This window comes from Argiope bruennichi, chromosome X2 (genome assembly GCF_947563725.1).
Source record: "Argiope bruennichi chromosome X2, qqArgBrue1.1, whole genome shotgun sequence".
Lineage (NCBI taxonomy): Eukaryota > Metazoa > Arthropoda > Arachnida > Araneae > Araneidae > Argiope > Argiope bruennichi.
Genome location: NC_079163.1, coordinates 26,195,296 through 26,214,757, shown reverse-complemented (window position 1 = coordinate 26,214,757; position 19,462 = coordinate 26,195,296). Strand labels below are relative to the sequence as shown.

The 19,462-nt window shown below is 30.6% G+C and overlaps 1 protein-coding gene across 1 annotated transcript in view; it reads left to right on the top strand.

Moving 5' to 3' along the window:
* The first annotated feature begins 12,216 nt into the window (after window positions 1-12,216).
* LOC129960238 (protocadherin-like wing polarity protein stan) overlaps window positions 12,217-19,462 on the top strand; it is a 170,080-nt gene continuing 162,834 nt past the window's right edge. The window contains exon 1 of the mRNA XM_056073501.1: window positions 12,217-15,944. Coding sequence (XP_055929476.1) covers window positions 12,347-15,944 — 3,598 coding nt within the window. The 5' untranslated portion in view covers window positions 12,217-12,346. The remainder of the gene's footprint in view (window positions 15,945-19,462) is intronic.

Below are 19,462 nucleotides of genomic sequence, written 5' to 3'. Positions count from 1 at the left end.
GTCACATTTGGAATCCTGAAGCATTTGATCCTGAATTTCTTAGATTTTATTTAGGATTGTTATTTTATTTTAATTTTTTGGTATTTAAGTTTTCTTTAAAGTCTAATATATTATTACTTTGATCCGCGCAAAACTTTATTGAATACTTGAAATACTTAAGAATTCCGTATAATTTTTTTGTGTGGTAATTAATTGATATGAATGATTCAATCATAGTTTCCGAACTCAAAAATTCTAGTATAGGAATAGAAATATGTTGTCAGAATAGATTCATTTCATTGTTTCCTGAATGAGTATATCTTTTTGTGATTTAAGTTAAAAAGCTATTTTTTACCATAAGTTAAAAAGCTATTTTTTACCATAAGTCAAAGACCATAAGTTAAAAATCTATTTTTTACCATAAGTCAAAGACCATAAGTTAAAAAGCTATTTTTTACCATAAGTCAAAGACCATAAGTTAAAAATCTATTTTTTACCATAAGTCAAAGACCATAAGTTAAAAAGCTATTTTTTACCATAAGTCAAAGACCATAAGTTAAAAATCTATTTTTTACCATAAGTTAAAAAGCTATTTTTTACCATAAGTCAAAGACCATAAGTTAAAAAGCTATTTTTTGATTTCATGTACCTTCCCCTATTTGCTTTGGAATATAAAAAATAACATTAAAAATTATAATGGGCAATAAATCGGCATACACTTAAGGTGAAATATGCAAATCTATACTTCATATGAATTAAAAATTATCCAAGAGACAAAAATTTATCTTGCAAATAAGTATGTAAACCCAAACATATTGCAAACACAAATAGAACCTTTTTCTTATATCTTACCTTAAGACATCATACAGAGAAACTGTCGAGGAAGTCGGCTTCATGCGACATTTAACAGAGCTGTCTTGACCTCTATGGTATCACTACTACTTATAAAAATGAATGTGTGTGTGTGTGTGTGTTTGTCAGTGTGATAGCGTTCTACGGAACGGACCGTTTGACCTAGAGTTGTCAAATTTGGCACAAATATACTTTGGGGAATGGAACTGTGTATTCTGAAGCAATTTTTTTTTGAAATTTTAATCAATTAAAAACTTAACAAGATTTTGGCGTTTTTCCGTGGTAACTCTAGAAAATATAAATATGCAAAACTAATTTTCATGCTATTTTAAATTTTAAAAATTACCTTTTTAATGAAACCTATTTATTTGTTGGGTAAATTTTCCCCGAATTTTGGCAATATTTTAGTGTATTATTTATATAGTTGCTTTCATTTCTCCGTCAAATATTTAATCGTATGATTTTTCTTCTGTGATTAAAAGCTAGGGAAGAAGAATTCTGCTTAACATCTATGCAGTTTACATTATGAATAAGAAAGGGAAGTAACATTAACGTGAAAATTAGACGATAGATTACACAGACATTTACGTTTTTAATAGTACTATGATGAAATAAGACTTGACTGTATTAAGATAGTTCATAACAGAGCAGGTTTAAGTTTATTAGAATAATTTGGCTTGATGTCTGCCATAATTTGATGTTTAAAGGTGTTTTCTTGGGAGAATCATGAACTTTAAGTTATACATGAGATTCAATTGAAAGTAAATACCTTCAATATTCCAGATAAACCAGCTGGTCGCTAAAAGTTGCTAATAAATTTTAAAAAGTTATTAACAAACCGGACTGTTTCCTCCACAATACATTTAAATAATATAGAGTGTTTTGTTTTTCATAAGATAGTGAAGAAAACCGAGTATGAATTTTGGACTTCATCTTTTTTCCTGCCTGGACCTTTTATTTGAAATGGGTTTATAATTTTAGACACACACCAAACCTCAAACCAAATTTCATTCGTTGAGATTTTGAGCTCAACGAATGAACGCAGGTGTAATGATATATCATTTTCACCTGCGTTCATATACATATAGAGACACAAGGTCAACCATTAACGGAATTTGTTCAACATTTGTTAAAGACCTACATTTCTAATTTACATTAGATTCTACATTCTATGACCTACATTTCTAATCTACATTTAGATTCTACATTCTACGACCTACATTTAGATTCTACATTCTATGACCTACATTCTAGATCTACATTTAGATCCTACATTTTAGATCTACATTTAGATTCTACATTCTAGATCTACATTTAGATCCTACATTTTAGATCTACATTTAGATTCTACATTCTATGACCTACATTCTAGATTCTACATTCTATGACCTACATTCTAGATCTACATTTAGATTCTACATTTTAGATCTACATTTAGATTCTACATTCTATGACCTACATTCTAGATTCTACATTCTATGACCTACATTCCAGATCTACATTTAGATTCTACATTTTAGATCTACATTTAGATTCTACATTCTATGACCAACATTCTAGATCTACATTTTTCAGTTATTACATCCACGCGCAAGAAAATACATATATAGAGAAAGACAAATTACCCGTGGACGCGTTTCTTCAAAATTTGATAAGTATCAGCAATTTTGTTACAAAGACCATATACCAAATTTCATTCGTCTAGCTTGTTGCATGAGACAGACAGACATACACTGTTCGAAAAAATAGCTTTTTAGATCCCAAAGTGATCTAAAACATGGAGATTCATCAAAATCTGAAGGTCGATTTATTTTCATTTGATTATAGTATTCTCTTTGTGTATATGTCGCATACGAGAAAATAAAAAGAGATGAAGTATGAAAAATAAAATAACTAAGTATGCCAAACTGGAAGGGAATCTTCAAAAATGACTAGTCTGTTTTACAAAGGAAGAAAAAATCCGACATAATGCACATTGTATAGGTATGATACAGTGAAGATAAATGACAGCCTTCATGACAGCTGAGTACAGTCTATCTTGAAGATCTAGAAGGACATCACGCTTTTTTTTCGACCATGTAAAAGGCTTAAACTGATCCGATACTCACGAATTGAAGTGTTTCTTTCGATGACGACTTTTTTTTTTCGTATAAAATCCGGGATTTCAGCAATGTTGTTGAGAAAAATCTTTTTTTAATAAAATTTCCATGTTTTTCGGAAACTCCGAAATGGCATTTAAAAAAAAAAATGTTGTTGTAACAGTTGTAACTTTAATAATTGCTGTTGTATTTTGAATAATTATAGCTTATTGCATACTTCTATATATTTATTTCTGTATATATCTGTGTGAATCTGATTTGTACGAATATCTAGAATATATTTATTAAGAACAAATATAACTCTATTATTTTCTGTGAAGAAAAGAAAGTGTGGCATAAAATAAGAGAGAGGAACCAAATGCTATACTAATATTATCGATTTTCTGGTAGTGCTATTAGAATAATTAGATTTCTACGTAGGAAAATTTTCGATTTCTTCTAATGACAGAAATTTATTTTTTGATTGATTTATTGATTTAGAGGGAATTAACTGACAGTTATCTTTGTTTCATATACAATACTTTACTCTTTTTTATAATGTAAAACTAAATAAACTAGATGAAGTATTCTCCGCTAGTGTCAGTTCTTAATAATTACAAAGTAAAGCACATTTTGTGTTAAACTTCTTTACAGTAAAAATGCCGGCTTATTTCCCTTTTGAGTTTTTGTGATGACATACACGCGGACGGACTAGCATATTTTTTGCTGAGGTATTTTTTCCAAGATTTCTTACAAATCTTCAGTTTCGATATAAAAACTACATACTAAATGACATTTGTCTAGTTCTTTATGTTATAGAGCTACCATTTGCAGTTTCATATTCACAGATAAGTAAATATGATTTTTAAAATATTTTATACGAACTTAGGGAGGTTTGAATCGCGAGATTGTTCAATCTATTTAGGTTACTTTTTTTTGCTGTTACAGTGCATTCTCTTTTGTAGTAACAATGCAAAGTAACTTTTAAACTGGTTACTTCGACCCCGCCGGAAGGCAGACGGAAAACTCTGAATGATCGGACTGCCGCAACAGCAACACTGGTGGGAATTGTGGTTGAGTTCTAAGGGCCATCACCGGCCACGGTACAACCCTTCCCTTGGGAAGTACGTTCCACCATATATGGGAGGAGCCAGACCCCCATCTTTCTCTGTGCCCACCAGGGTGGCCAAACCATCACCATGTGGGAAACTTTTATTCCTCAATTACGAGGTGCCTCCCTGGGGGAAACAATGCAAAGTAAAAAGTCATGCATGTAAAATGTCTCATTTTAACATGTATAAAATTTTGGAGGAGGAGGTAGACTGCTTAAAACGATTTTGAATCATATAGCAATAAATAATCAAAATTACTTTTTCTTTAGGGAAATGATGTTGGACATCCATATGTTATTTGAACATTTGACATAAATATTTTACCAAACGTTTTTCGAATAGACCTCACCTAAGGAGTTATTGAATACATATGTAGAAATTATTTCTAGACTTTAAAGCTAAACGATGGATTCAACAATCATTGCGCCTTGAAATGTGATTCCTGCACGATGAGTTCCTTTCTCATTACTACTTTGGTATTCATTTGCTCTAAGACCAGACTAATGGACAACAACGAGGCAGACCTGACGAGACGGTGGATAACAGGTAATGATGGGTCAGTAGCGACACTGTTCACTACAATTGGCAGACCTATTCAACCTTGATTACTTAATCTCAGATCTCTTGAAAGCTTTAATGAACAACATTTCAATGGACATTGAGGAGACATTAATGTACATCGTACGATGTACATTGAATGTAGTAAGCAATGTACATTGAATATACATCCGTATCGTTACCGTCCCAAGTGCGCCGTCAAATTTCAAAAAATTCATGTGCTGATGATATTGGACTGATTGTTGACACGGCTTAGAATACTTTCCCCGACCTTTATGCATTTCGCGTAAGCGCCTATTATGAATAAACATGTTGTTCTTTTATGTGTGTTAATTTTTTTGTCCTCCGCATGCTAGCACATTAGAATGACATTTCCGATCCAACGATGCTAGATAGATTTAGATTTTTCTTTAAGTAATAAACAATTCTCAGAAGTTTATACATGTTTTCGTGAAACTCTCGGTATTTTTTACATGCAAATCATGTAGATTCATAAGAAATTTTTGTATTTTTCTGCTTTTGTCCATCATTTAGTACTAGGGTTCGCATGCTCTATCAGCTTTTATAGAATCATCATTGCACAGAGAATGGTTTTTGCAGCAGCAGATACAAAATATTTCAGATACTATCTGTGACCAAAGTTTCAGCTTCTGACTAGAGTGTCGTGGGTTCGGAACCTGGTTCTACAGAAGATCCGTTCCATGTACCGGCCTGATATATGTTTAATATGTCGAGGGAAAAATATTACATCATTGGTATGATATAGGATTTGGAAGAGAATTTCCAGTTCAGATGTTGTCCTCGTTATCTAACTATGGACTAACACTAATGGGCCGATCCCAATCGTACAACTTCAAAATGGTTCTTTAATCTAATTAGACCCATGTAACATTCTGAGAAAAGCATTAAAAAATATTGACAACTCTCTTTTTATATATTGTTATGTTGCTGAAGTCTTTTGAAACATTTAGGAACAAGTTAGTGTCAAGAGAAATCAGATAAATAGCATAATACTGTCAATTGTCATATCAATTGTTGCATGTCAAGTTTCTTATATTATTTTAATGATGAAAGACAACTATATAGGTTATCTACAGCTGCTCTCAAATTGTTGTATGTGATTTGTGATTATTATATGTTGTCACGGGATGTTACTTCAAAATTTCGTCATGTTTTGCTATCTATGTGTTTTTGACTTACTACATTTTGATATAACAGTTCTCTATCTTTCATTTCTATTTCGCAATCAATATATTCTTTCTCTCCTTTATCCTACGTAACACAGTGGCTATACTTTTTTTCTCTAGACGTAATGAATCGTAAACATAAAGAGACAATTTTAAATTTATTACTCTGCTTACATACTATACAGAAGTAATTTTATAAATTACCTTTTTAGATGCAGTTTTCATTTCTTTGAAATATTATCTTATTTTACTATGTTTTCTTCCGAAAATGATTTTCATTTAGAAATAAAAGACCAATATGAGATTTCATTTTCTCCCAATTACTCTATTGCAGAATGCACAGAATAATTTCATTAATTATATTTTTGGCAATCCGCTTCTTCGAAGAATCTTTTCATTGACCCAATTTTTCCATCTTTGCACAATGTTTACGTGTTTCAAGTTAATGAAGCGCGCCGTGAAATGATTCTCCTTCGGAAGTTTCGTGTAATGTGTTAAGCATAATTTGGAATAAGCGCGTTCGATCTGCACGTTTGTAGAAACGGGAAAGGCGGAGCGTTGCTAAGGGCAATGACAGTTGACAGAGCTCCCGCCAATCACATCACGGTCTTCCGAAAAGCGTTGCTATGACTGAGTAGGGAACGGGCTGCTATTTTCAGTCACTTTCGCCAAAATCGGCTCTTTTACGATTTTCGAGAGTTCGGCTTGAATTATTTATAAAAACGATGAATTCATTCAAGTGATCATGAATAGTGTGTGAAAATGTACATTTCCTCAGACTTTCTTTTCCTTTTTTTCCCTTGATGAGCTTCTCAGCACGATGCATAAATAAAATATATTCAACAATTATTTATCCTTCTTACATGCAAAAAATATAATTTCGTGCAACAACCATATGCTAATTTGTATTTTTTTCATCCCTATTACTTTGTTGCATAATTGCTTAACGCAATTTTTGGATTTTTAATATAAATTTCAAATAATTGAAAAATTATTTCATGAAATAATGTACTCATTAATTTTTTTGCATCAGATAAAATTAAGACTTTAATTGATAATTGTTTAATCAAGCAAACAAATATGTTGCATAATTAAAATTATAGTATAATAATTAAAAATCACTATTTCTTTAATTAAATAATTCAACATTAATAATTTTTTGTCAATATTATACTTATGTTTTTAATAATAATGATAAAATAGTCTTTAATAATATAATGTGAAATAAGAGTTAAAAATTCATTTTTTAAAATTATTTTATAGATTTTTAAACTTACTTAAATAGATTTATACCATTTTTATCGAAAAAAAAATCTCCCACGTAATAAGTATAGTGGTTTTATTGATTAATGTATTAAGAGTGTAGATATAATCAAAATAGCATCTAAAACATTGTTATCTTGTTGAAGAATTTCTAATATGCATTTAAAGGATATTTCTTAATGTAAAATTATTCATAAAGTATATACTTTTATGATTAAAATGCTTGCACAGAAATATTTTGTTATAAGATGGAGTGGATTTAAAAGGAATGGAAACATAATTAAAAATTAATGGATTGAATAAAGGTAGACAAATGATCCACTGTTTGACCACAAAACTCCGCAGCGGATGATAAATAATGAGAGACTTTGCAATTTCCTCTTTCTTTTCAAAATAAAAAATATATATATATAAATAAATAAAAATAAAAAAGGATTAAGAAAAATAATTACATGAATATATAGTTCATTATTTTAATTAAATAAAAATCGATTTAAAAATGAGCATTTGCAAAACCATTTATTATAAAAAGAACCGAAGCTCTCTTACTTTCCTCTTCCAAAACTTCAAATATTTCCCAAAATTTCAAACATTTTTCAAAGATGGGAAATGTTTATCTTGCCTTTTTGTTTCATTTATAACTTTGATCCTTTACCATAGATCGGAATATCTTTTCTATCGTTTGGTTTAGCTTGTTTAACGCTGCATTTTAAAACAACATGAAGACTTAACGAACACCAGGTTCATGATATTCCGTTGAATCGGGTCTCAAATTTATGACCATTCGGTCGAAGCCGATTCTAATTGTTAATATGTTCATGGCGGCTATTTGTGGTCGTATGAAAGGCGCAAACATTTTTTCACGTTAGGGGTGGAATTTTGGTTGTTTTCGAATATCGCAAGACTGTTATTTGGAATCAACTGAGACTTGGGAAAAAAATTTCAGTAACAAAATGTATAAATCAACAACTAGTTACCAGTCATTCTTTACAACGAATTAACAATATATATTTTTATATGCATGTGAATTATGCATATTGTTTCAAAAATTTTTTTAAAAGCCTTTTTTTTCCCCTAATAAAAATATAAATATTAAAAGAATGTTATGCTTTTTAGAGCAATAAATAGTTGGTTTAGCAAAAAAAAAAAAAAAAAAAAAAAAAAAAACTTATTGGGATTTCTAGAAAAAAATAATTTTCTCCTTTCTAGAGACGGAAATAACAAAATTTACAAAATATGGAAGGTAATATTATATAGACATGAATGCTCATATGTTTAAGAAAACATTTCTTTTATTACTTTGCCGCTTTTTCCAAATTTTCTTTTCTGATGTAAAAAGTTCGTTAACATACTTTCAGGAACGGCTGAAAATGTTTCTATCTTTCGCTTTTTAACATTGACGAGATACTAAATTGACGAAACATTAAAACTGGGCACTGGCATTGACGAGACACTAAAATTGGAGTAATTGCGTTTGTTCTGGTCTTTGTCATCTGACTACAGATAAAAAAAATTATTAAATGCGAATTTCATGTAGTTTCATAACAGAACATCATTTTTAAAGATCAATCAAATTCTATTAAAACACAAACATTCAAACCATGAAAAATTATGAAATAGAATCCTTTTTTAATAATTGCTGTCACATAAAATAAATTAAACACTTCAGGATAATCTCAAATGTGCTTTATCCTCCTTTGATGACACATACATCAGCTCAATAGAATCAATTCATGCACCGTCACTGTCACATAGGAATGTCACATGTTATCTGAATACGTGACTAAATGTAGCACTGTATGCTACAGTCCACATATACGTATTCTTGGGTTGTGGCTATATTTTATAGAAATATTTTAAGTAAAAGAAATGCACAATTAAGGAGGATTAAGAGGATTTTACGCGAAAGAAAAAAATAATTGCCGTGGGAAAATAATCATCACGGTTTTTCTTAACCATATTGAATTATTAAAAGCATGAGCTGTGAAAATTTTAAAGTAATTTTTAGGCCAATATCATATTATGTATTCATTTTAATTATTAAGGGCTTTTTTTTATTTCAGAACACTGGTACATATATTTATTAGATAATTTAAAAATAAGTCGTTCTAATAAATATGGGCCATTCATTAAATACTTGATGAATTTATAAAATGGCAGTATGATTTAGATAAGATTTACTTTATTGGTCCTAATGAAAATGAGTGATTCTAATGTAAATAGAAAACGATGTTAAATTAATTTGAGTAAAAAGAAGAAGTAATTATAAAACACAAATTCAGAATTGTAATGTAAAATGTAAGAAATGTAAGAATTAATATTATATTACTAAAGGAAATATCAAGTAAAAACAAACATATATTGAAAAAGGCAAAATAACTGTTTGAATCATTATAGGTAACTCCAGAACACTGTTCCGTTTATTGCGAATTTAATTTGGTGCTGGCCAGTTTGCATTCATCATGTCAGCATATATTGACACGATTTCTTAACATAAATGTCTTTGAACTTTTCTAATAAGTAATTTCACCTTTTTGTTCAAAATTTTCCACTTCAACCGAATCAATGTATAAAGAAAATAAAAATGCAAGTGAAGAATTTGTAAATTTAATCTATAATTTAATAAATTTAATAATTTGACCTCTCAAATAAATAATTCAAATTGCAATGATTTTTTAAATTTTACTTATGAATGTTGAAATATTCTAAACGAAGTACCAATTATAGGAGTTATTGTCAAATGATTTTATCAAATAGATCATATATGATGTAATTTTTTGATAATGTGCTTCCTTTTTAAATTACTAAAAATAATTTAATGAGCGCTTAAAATATCTAGCGCATTTCTTAAAATTCGTCTTTTTATTTCATCTGCTTCAATCCAAACCAGAAACAGTTTTACAATAATTAATAATATAACGGCAAACAGGGAACTTCTTTCCGTATAATACCAATCTGAAGCTTATATAAAATTTTTACTCCTACAAAAATAACCCACAATTCACATAAATTTAAGTTTTGCTTAAGTTAACAGTTTTTTAACACACATTTGATACAGTTTAGTTCCGCTAATTAAATTTTTAAGTAAGATAAATAATTGTGATCGAATTAAAGTATCTATATGTTTTTTTAAACATTTATCAATAGTTTCTTCCTTTTTTGCAGCCGATTCCTTGACATTAGAAAAGTCTGTTCTTAGGAATTCCGCCAGTCTTGGAAGGATTAATGGTCTTTTTCCATGAAGGGAGAAAATTACGAAAAACAGAAGCGCAGGAAATTTCTTTTTATTATCAATGAATAATAATCTGTGAGAATAATGTCGCCAAGATTATTAAACACATATAATGACTATTTAAGGGTTATTTTTCAAACCTATTTTTTTCTATCAAAATAAAATTGACAGACAATATTTTTGCATTCAAAAAATTTATAATTTATTTTATGAAAATATTGTCGCCAAGATTATTAAACACGTATAATGACTATTTAAGGGTCATTTTTCAAACCTATTTTAATTCTATCTAAATAAAATTGACTGACGATATTTTTGCATTCAAAAAATATATAATTTATTTTATGCAAGAAAATAGAAATCTTAAATCTTAAATTCTAACTGCAAACAAGTCCAAAAGCAATATAAAAATTAAAACAAACAAAAAAAAAAAAAAAAAAAAAAAACTGCTGTTCCTGAAAAAACATCCATTTTTGAATAACTATTTTAATAATTTTTAGGAAAATTTTTCCGGATATCAAATTTGAATGTTTTTTTAGTTTATTTATAAACGATGCAACAAGCATTTATTTAATTAAAAATCAGGAGCAATTATTACTAGATCAGTTTTTTAGATGCGTTTTTGTTCAGCTTGGTATTATCATTTTTTATTATTTTATTATTTTTTATTTATTTTCTTTGATTTGTTTTCATTTTTTATTAATTCTATCTCTTTAAAAATTTGCCTTCTTTTTCATTCTAAAATTCTGAAATATTGTACAAACGTTTACAAGGTTTTTAAAAATAAATAAATAATTACTACGATTAATTATTACTTGTTCTCTCACAAATGTTAATAAATAAGTATAGACTTGTGCATAATTTTCAAATTTTAATATTTGTCTCCTAAGAAAAAAATTATCGCGTTGTTCCAATATTTCAAAGATTATCTACTACAAAAATGATGATATTTTTATGCATTTTGCATTTAAAGTAAATTTAGTATCTTTATCTTGCTTTCAAGTTTGTATTTTCTTTTCTTTTAAGAATTTAAAAGTTTTTTTTTTTTTCATCAAAGGTTTTAAAAATTTCGGGGGAGGGGGATTGTTAAAGGAAAGGGAAAATAATTTCTATTTTTCTCTCACGTATGAATCAGTCCTATCAATCAAGGCTTTTAAGCATCAACATATTTTTTTCCTGCCTTTCCGTTATTTTTATTTTTTTTTTTTGGAAAAATGGGAAATATGAAATTTTACAATAGACAATAATTACAATCAAACACTTTTTCCAAGTAATAGGCATCTTGAGACATAGAGAGATTTTAAATAGATATAATTAAATATACATAATTAATAGACATAAGATTAAGAAAAATGCAGATCAATCTGTAAGCTGAAAATAAAAAGCAATTTAATAAATGACATTTTCAAGCACCTTCGAAAAAAAAAAAAAAAGAAATCCTAAAATCATTTTTTCGCATTTTTCGTTTTTAAGTATATGGTATTTGGTATGTATTTTTTTTTTTTTTTTTTTTTTTTTGCAAATATGAATTTTTGGCCAGAAGCAAGCCAGATAAGAGATGGCCAGAAGCAAGCATTTATTTCAACTATTTGACATTAATAAATTCAATAATAATAATAATAATAAAATAAATTCTCATTATAATGAACGCTAAAAAAGCAAATTAAAATCCTTCCTTTTTTTAATATTAAAAAAAAAAATCTCTACGAAGTAAAAATCCGAAGTCCATTTTTATTTTGGAAAGAATTTTTCTCAATGAATTGCTCTTAAATCGTTTTGTCCCGAGCGCGGCATTTGGCGCCAATTTCCCTTTCCCACCAAATCGCTACAGAGCGCTCTCGTAAGTCTCTCATTTTTGGTAACCCCTCTTCACGCTGCTGTGTGTAGCGGTTGTCTGCTCTTTAGTAGTGTGTTGATAGAGGAGAAAAAAGCGCGTTTTGTTTTGCTCCGTGAAAGACTCGATTCGTCAGTCGCAGAAGTATCAACATTTCTGTTCAGTATGATTCTCAGTAGCTACAGCCGGTGTAACGATGTTCAACTTATGCCGCTCTTCTTAATCGAGAGATAACAGTGTTTTTTTCCGAAATGATCAGAACGCCGGTAAGCCAAGAGAAGAGGCCGATAGTAGGCTTTTCCCGGTGGTGTGCTGCTGTTGTGTTTGTGAGTCTCGTTTTTCCAATAGTGGCATTTGATGTTCACCTATTTCGGCAGGAAAACACACCGGGGAGAATGGTATTTAATTGCAGCACTATTGAAGGTAGGCGATATTTTTTAGAAAATTCATCTCCTTTAGTTTCTCAGTATTTTCAAATTGAACCTGTAACCGGAGAACTTTATCTAAAAGCCACGTTTCCTTGTTTACAAAATGCTAAGAAAAAATATCTTTCAAATCCTGTCTTAATTTTCGTTGGGTCCAAACGTCCCCCGGCCAGTTCGTCCGTAGTAAATTATGTTAGTATTCCAGTATTCCTCCATTTTAAAGATATTAAATGCACACAAAATGATAATGAATTTCACGAAATCAACAATGATTCTTTGGAAGCTGAGGTTGAAATTGTAGATACGGTAAACAAAAGTAATTCAAGTACTGGTAGTCATATTATTTGTTGGGAAAAAAGTCAAGAAATTTTAGGACTGTCTCAGATCCTTCCTTTAACTCAATTAAGAAGATGTGACATTCTTTGGGATCAGCCAATCCAAGAAGGTTATTCTATAGAAATAAACGGAGGACAGTTAGTAGCCAATAAAAACTTTTGCTCAAATGCACTTAGGTGGACTGTAGATTTTAAATTTCACGTGACCTGTAGTGACAACTCTTATAGGCAGTCTGTACGTTTGTATTTTCAACGAGTATCTCAAAAAAATTCGCAATCGTTAATACATCGGGATAGATCCCGCCGGTCGACTTTAAATCAATCGCCAGTCTTTGAAAGCGCTTTATATAAAGTAACTGTCCCAGAAGAAGTCGAAGGTGGTTACTCAGTAGTAAATGTTTCAGCTGTTGATCCGGATGGAGATCAGGTTATTTACACACTGCAGGCTGCTCTGGATTCTCGAAGTCAGAGACTTTTTGAAATCGATAGCGTTTCGGGACAAGTTAGAACAACTACTCACTTAGATAGGGAGTTTATGAATGTACATTATTTGCGAGTAACGGCAGCTGATGACCGTTTACCACCTAGTATAGGAACAGCAACAGTTGAGGTGTTAGTGAGTGACCGTAATGATCACACACCGGTATTTGAACAAGCTACTTACATTGCATCCGTCCGCGAAATGAGTCCAATTGGTTCGACGGTGATAACTGTCAGAGCAACTGACCAGGACATTGGGGAGAATGCTGAAATGGAATATAGCATTCTTAATCCGACAGGTGACAACGGTGTGTTTCAAATTGACCAAAATACCGGAGTGATTACTTTGGGGAAAAAGCTCGATAGGGAGACAACTGCCTTTTATTCTCTGTTAGTGCAGGCCACAGATAAGGGGGAAGATCCTGAGCAGAGGTCATCTATAGCAACTGTCGAAATTACAGTGTTGGATGATAATGACAACTATCCTCAATTTACTGAAAGAACTTACTTGATCGATGTACCTGAGGATATTGAATGGACTGTTCGACCTGTCGTTGCAGTTGTTAGAGCGGAAGATAAAGATCAAGGAGTGAATGCAGCAATTCGCTATGCAATTATCGGAGGTAACACTCAGGGACATTTCAATATTGATTCGCAAAGTGGTGAAATATCTGTTGTTTCTCCTTTAGATTATGAGACAGCGCGGAGTTATCGACTTATTGTAAGAGCGCAAGATGGGGGACAACCTTCACGTTCGAACACCAGTAACGTTATTTTAAGAGTGCTGGATGCTAATGACAATGATCCTAAATTTTATACTTCTCTTATTCAGGATTCTGTTTCTGAAGGCGTTCCAATTGGTCATAGTGTACTTCGAGTTCAAGCTTACGATGCTGATGACGGTCCTAATTCTGAAATTGTTTATTCTATTTTGCCTACTGAGCAGGTTTTACCGTTTGCGGTAGATCGAATGTCTGGGTGGATTTTAACAACAAATGAATTAGACAGAGAGCAAAATTCTTTTTATGATTTTGAAGTAATGGCTAAAGATAGGGGATCTCCATCTAGATCATCAACCGCTTCAGTAATTATTCGTGTGCAAGACGTTAATGATAACGATCCAGTTTTTGACCCTAAAGTTTATTCTGCTTCAGTATCGGAGATAGATCCACCAGGAACTCCAGTTGTTGGAGTAACTGCTACAGATCGCGATGAAGAACCTCGTCTTATTTATCACATAAGCGAAGGAAATCACAGAGGACGATTTAACATCATACATCAAAATCGAGAAGGTTTAATATCTGTAGCGCAGCCATTGGATTACAAGACTGACAAGAAATTTATATTGACTGTTACAGCTACTGATGCTGGAGGGCGGTTTGACACTGCTACTGTACACATCAATGTGACCGACGCTAATACCCATCGCCCTGTATTTGAAAAAGTTCCATATACTGCAAGCGTTCCTGAGGACGCTGCTATTGGAACAACTGTACTAGTAGTTGAGGCTTCTGATGGAGATGTTGGAGAAAATGCTAGAATCTCATATTTTATTGAAGACAATCCTGAATTCACAATTGATTCAACAACTGGTGCGATATCTACCTCCCAACCACTCGACCGAGAACTTACAGCTGGTTTTGTTTTAGTTGTCACTGCTCAAGACCATGGGAGTCCCAGTTTGTCTGATACAATTAACGTTGAAATCGAAGTTCTTGATGTAAATGACAATCCTCCGACTTTTGTATTGCCTTCTTATGCTGCTTCTATCCGAGAGGACGCTTTGGTTGGTTCCAGCGTCATTCAAGTATCGGCTTCTGACAAAGATATTGGACTCAGTGGACAAGTCAGATATACTTTTAGTGGAGGTGAGGATGGTGATGGTGCTTTTATTGTTGAACCAACGTCAGGAATCATAAGGACAAATCAGTTACTTGATCGTGAATCTGTGCCCTTATACAGACTTACTGTTTATGCTGTGGATAGAGGTGCCACTCCTCTTTCATCTGCAGCGACAGTAACTGTTAACATAGAAGATGTGAATGACAATCCTCCAAGATTTGACATAGATGTTGTCAAATTGTTTGTGTCTGAAAATAGTCCAATAGGGTCATTAGTTGGAGAAATTATGGCAACGGATCCAGATGAAGGCCCGAATGCTGATATATTTTATAGTATTGTTGGTGGACCAGATGCTGATAAGTTCAATTTGCTTTCGAGGAATGGTGGACCTGCTGAACTTTACACAAAAACTTACTTAGATTATGAGACTAGCAAAAAGAAATATGCTGTTGTTGTAAGAGCGGCTTCACCACCTTTAAGAAATGATGTAGAAGTCAATGTCTGGGTAACTGACGTTAATGACAATGCACCACGTTTACGTGACTTTGTTATAGTATTTAATCATCACAAAAGTCACTTTCCAAAGAATCCTATTGGGAAAGTTCCTGCATACGATGCAGATGTGACTGACAGACTTCGTTATAAATTTATTTCTGGCAATAATGCAAATTTATTGATACTGAATGAAAAAACTGGAGAACTTTCTCTTAGCCCACATCTGGACACAAATGTGCCTCTACATGCAACAATGGAAGTCAGTGTCTTCGGTAAGTTTTATTCTTTATTTTACTTTATTTTCTTAAAATGATTTAATTTTTACTTTGAATTTCAATGGAATTTTAAGCGCCGAAAAAATTAGATTGATTTTATATCCAAAATAATATTATTATTAGTCTTCTCAATGAAATTGTAAATCGGAAAAATTGATTTGTGGCATATTTTATTTGTTTCAGTTCCCTTTCGAATGATGCTTCATCGGTGTCTTTTCATTCTAAGAATGTTAGTTTTTAAGATAGAGTGTGATAAATTTTATACTGTTCAGTCAGGATATATGTAAAAATTATGGTTTATAACATTGCATATATGAGTAGAGCCTTAAGTTTGGATTACGGGACATTATCTTATATCTGTGAATGTTATATTTATTCCACAAAATTTTAAAAATGTATGTAAGGCAATGTATTACATGTATTTTTTGGGGACAGATATAATTTATTTTCTGACATTGTTTAAATTTAAAAATGGAAAACGTTTGTTTTACGAACATGTAACCTTGATATTTATTCAACTATGAACAATAGAATTTTATTTAATCAGTTAAGTTTAATTAAAAATAGTAGATGAAATCAGAAAAAGGTAACAACTATTTGATAACTGATTCTAAAATGGAAGAATTAAATTTTTACTTTCTAAAAGTTCAAAACAGTAATTTTGTTATTTCATGGAAAGTTATTTACCTTTTTTTTCATTACATAATACTTGCTTGCATTTTACTTATTCAATTTTTAACTTTTCTTTGAATGTAGAAAAAATGTATGGTTTTGATTAAACATGAGAAGTTTGAATTAAATAAGAATTGTGAAGTTAAGAAAGATCAAATGGAGATAAAAAGCATCTTTTATAAGAAAATTTATATTGTTGATAGCTGCGTCAACCAACTTTTGAAAGTTATTAATTGTTTTATTAGAATAAACTTCGACGAGCAACGATTGTTTAATAAACAATAAATTTTATTTAAAAATTCACAGCTTAAATCAAAATTATATTAGAAGGTACAGAAACAATATATAGACTGAACTATAACTGGGGAATTTTATTTCACTATTGTTGTCCATTATGAGTAACAGAATTTTACTTGTTCGATAATTTTTGTGGAAATATTTTCATTATAATTCTAATAATATAATCTATCAATAAATATCATTACCTAGGTAGAGGAAAATCGAGCATTGATAAACTGCCTTATGTTTTCAAAGTAATTTCAACTAATTGGTCTAGTCGACAGCATGCAATAAGGCATCATTAGCGAAACTGAGTACGAAATCGGTTGCAATTTACCAATTTGACTTGATAATGACACTTGAGTTATTAAGTTTTATTCCAAATGTTTACTTGAATTTTTTAATAACTATTTTAACTGAATGCGATAGCCCATAGCATTCAGTTATACTTTAAAATTATCAACTAAAGGATCAAAAGTTAATAATAATGAAAACTTATTATATGCCCTAAACTATTCCATGAGTTGAATTATTATAACAGTTTCAATTCAATTTTAATACAACGAACTTACAAATACATTTAAATGAAATAAATGTTATTATTATATTTCCTAATAACCTTGTAAATGTTACAGCAATCAATATCCAAAGGTTAATAAATCAGCATAAAATAATGTATTTGCCTTCTTAATTTTATATGAATGTATGCTTAATAATACATTGATAATTAATAATGGAAACTATTAATTTATTCAAAGTTTAATATTCCAGTATTAATTTTGGAAATATCTTCCAAATAACGGGAATTTCGATACATAAAAAAATAGGTATTTTATCTTCTTTAGGATGATATCTGTAGTTCTGTTCATTAGCCCTTGATTCTATTCAATCTGTTCTTTCCTACTGTCATTATTAATGAACTAATCATTTCACGTGTGGTTGTAATTAGTACTATACGTAACTAGTACTGTACTATACGTAAAATAACCAGAAGGGTGAGCCATAAAACAAACGTTAGAAATATTTTGCAAAAACAGCATGAAACATCATGCATCAGTGCTAGATATCTCATCGTACGTATGTTGCATGATGGGGTTGAAAGTTTCAAGATGAGTTACTTTTCTAATGATTATTCTTTCTCTAATTCTATTTTATTCTCCTCATTTAAAATATAAAAGAATTTTTATTATGAAGAGTAATTTCCAACCCCTTGGAAATGCAGCTGGTAACTGCTTCCTATAGGGGCAGTTCTCGTGCGGATAATTACTGTTGCATGATACTACTGCCGTTGCCGTGGGTCCCAAACATCTGTTGGAGATAAGCTCGGATTCAGGGGATTTGGAGATACACATCAACTGAGCTCCCTTATTAGACAGATGCGAATGATGTTCAAACAAAGAAGATTGAATTCATTTCTATGAGTTTTTAATAACAAATAAAAGAAATAGTCTTGAAACGGCTATCGATCCATGGAAACGTAATCATGTTAAGTTGTTTAGATTTCCGAAAAGAGCATAGAAGGCATTGTTATGTTGTTGTTAAGTATTCATTATGCAAAAAACAAACGGGAGAAGTATTTTTTTTTCGAACAGCTGTTTATTTTGAATGGATAATTATTTTTAGTTTTAGTTTTTATCACACGGAAAGTTTAGTTACCAAATATCCGTATAAAGAGAATATTTAGTATTCTTTAGACGAATCTTAAACAGACCAAAACTGGCAATTGTACCTTTAAAAATCTAGAAAGCAAACTAACCATTCTAAGTGTCAATCATTCTGAAGATAAATTAGAGCTGGAATGTGCAAAATGTTTTAAGAATAGGGGAAAAAATTGTTTTTTTGATGACCCAATATAATTTATTATAAAATTCAATAAGTTCTGAAAAATTAAAAAAAAATTCTTTTAATGTGTTTGGTTTTTAAAAATTCCTCATAGTATTTTTCGAACTGTAATGTCTTAATTATAATATTATATTATTATTTTAAGTTTTTATATCATTAATTTAAAATCTGTAGCGAGATGGATAGAACCTCTAAGCAGTATAAAATCGATAATGCGATGGATAGAACCTCTAAGCAGACTGTTGTTTTTCCGTCATTGCTCTAAGGGAATTTTCAGACTATTTTCAATACGAATGCATTGGCAGTTAACTTGCTTTTGGATTTATTTAAAAGGATTGTTTTAAAGCGAGGACGAAAAGATTTGTTTCAAGACAAAACTCTTTTATTCCTTGATAAAAATATTTGATATTTCCGTTATCATTCATGTACCCCCCCCCCCTGAATATCACTTAATGATGTTCGTGGCTTTCTGTTAAAAGAATTACGAAAGAAAATTGACAGATGAAATATTAGTCATTTAGAATCGAATGGAGAAAATAATATTTACAATTTTGATACAGTTTCTAAATACTATCAATGGGGACTTAAAAAATTATCTCTAATTTTATAGTATGTAACTCTATTTAAAACGAAATTGCATTATAAGATAATTTTTCTAGTACTACTGTATATTCTATTCATGGATTCTAAAAATAATTAATTACTCTGTTTATCTTAAAATT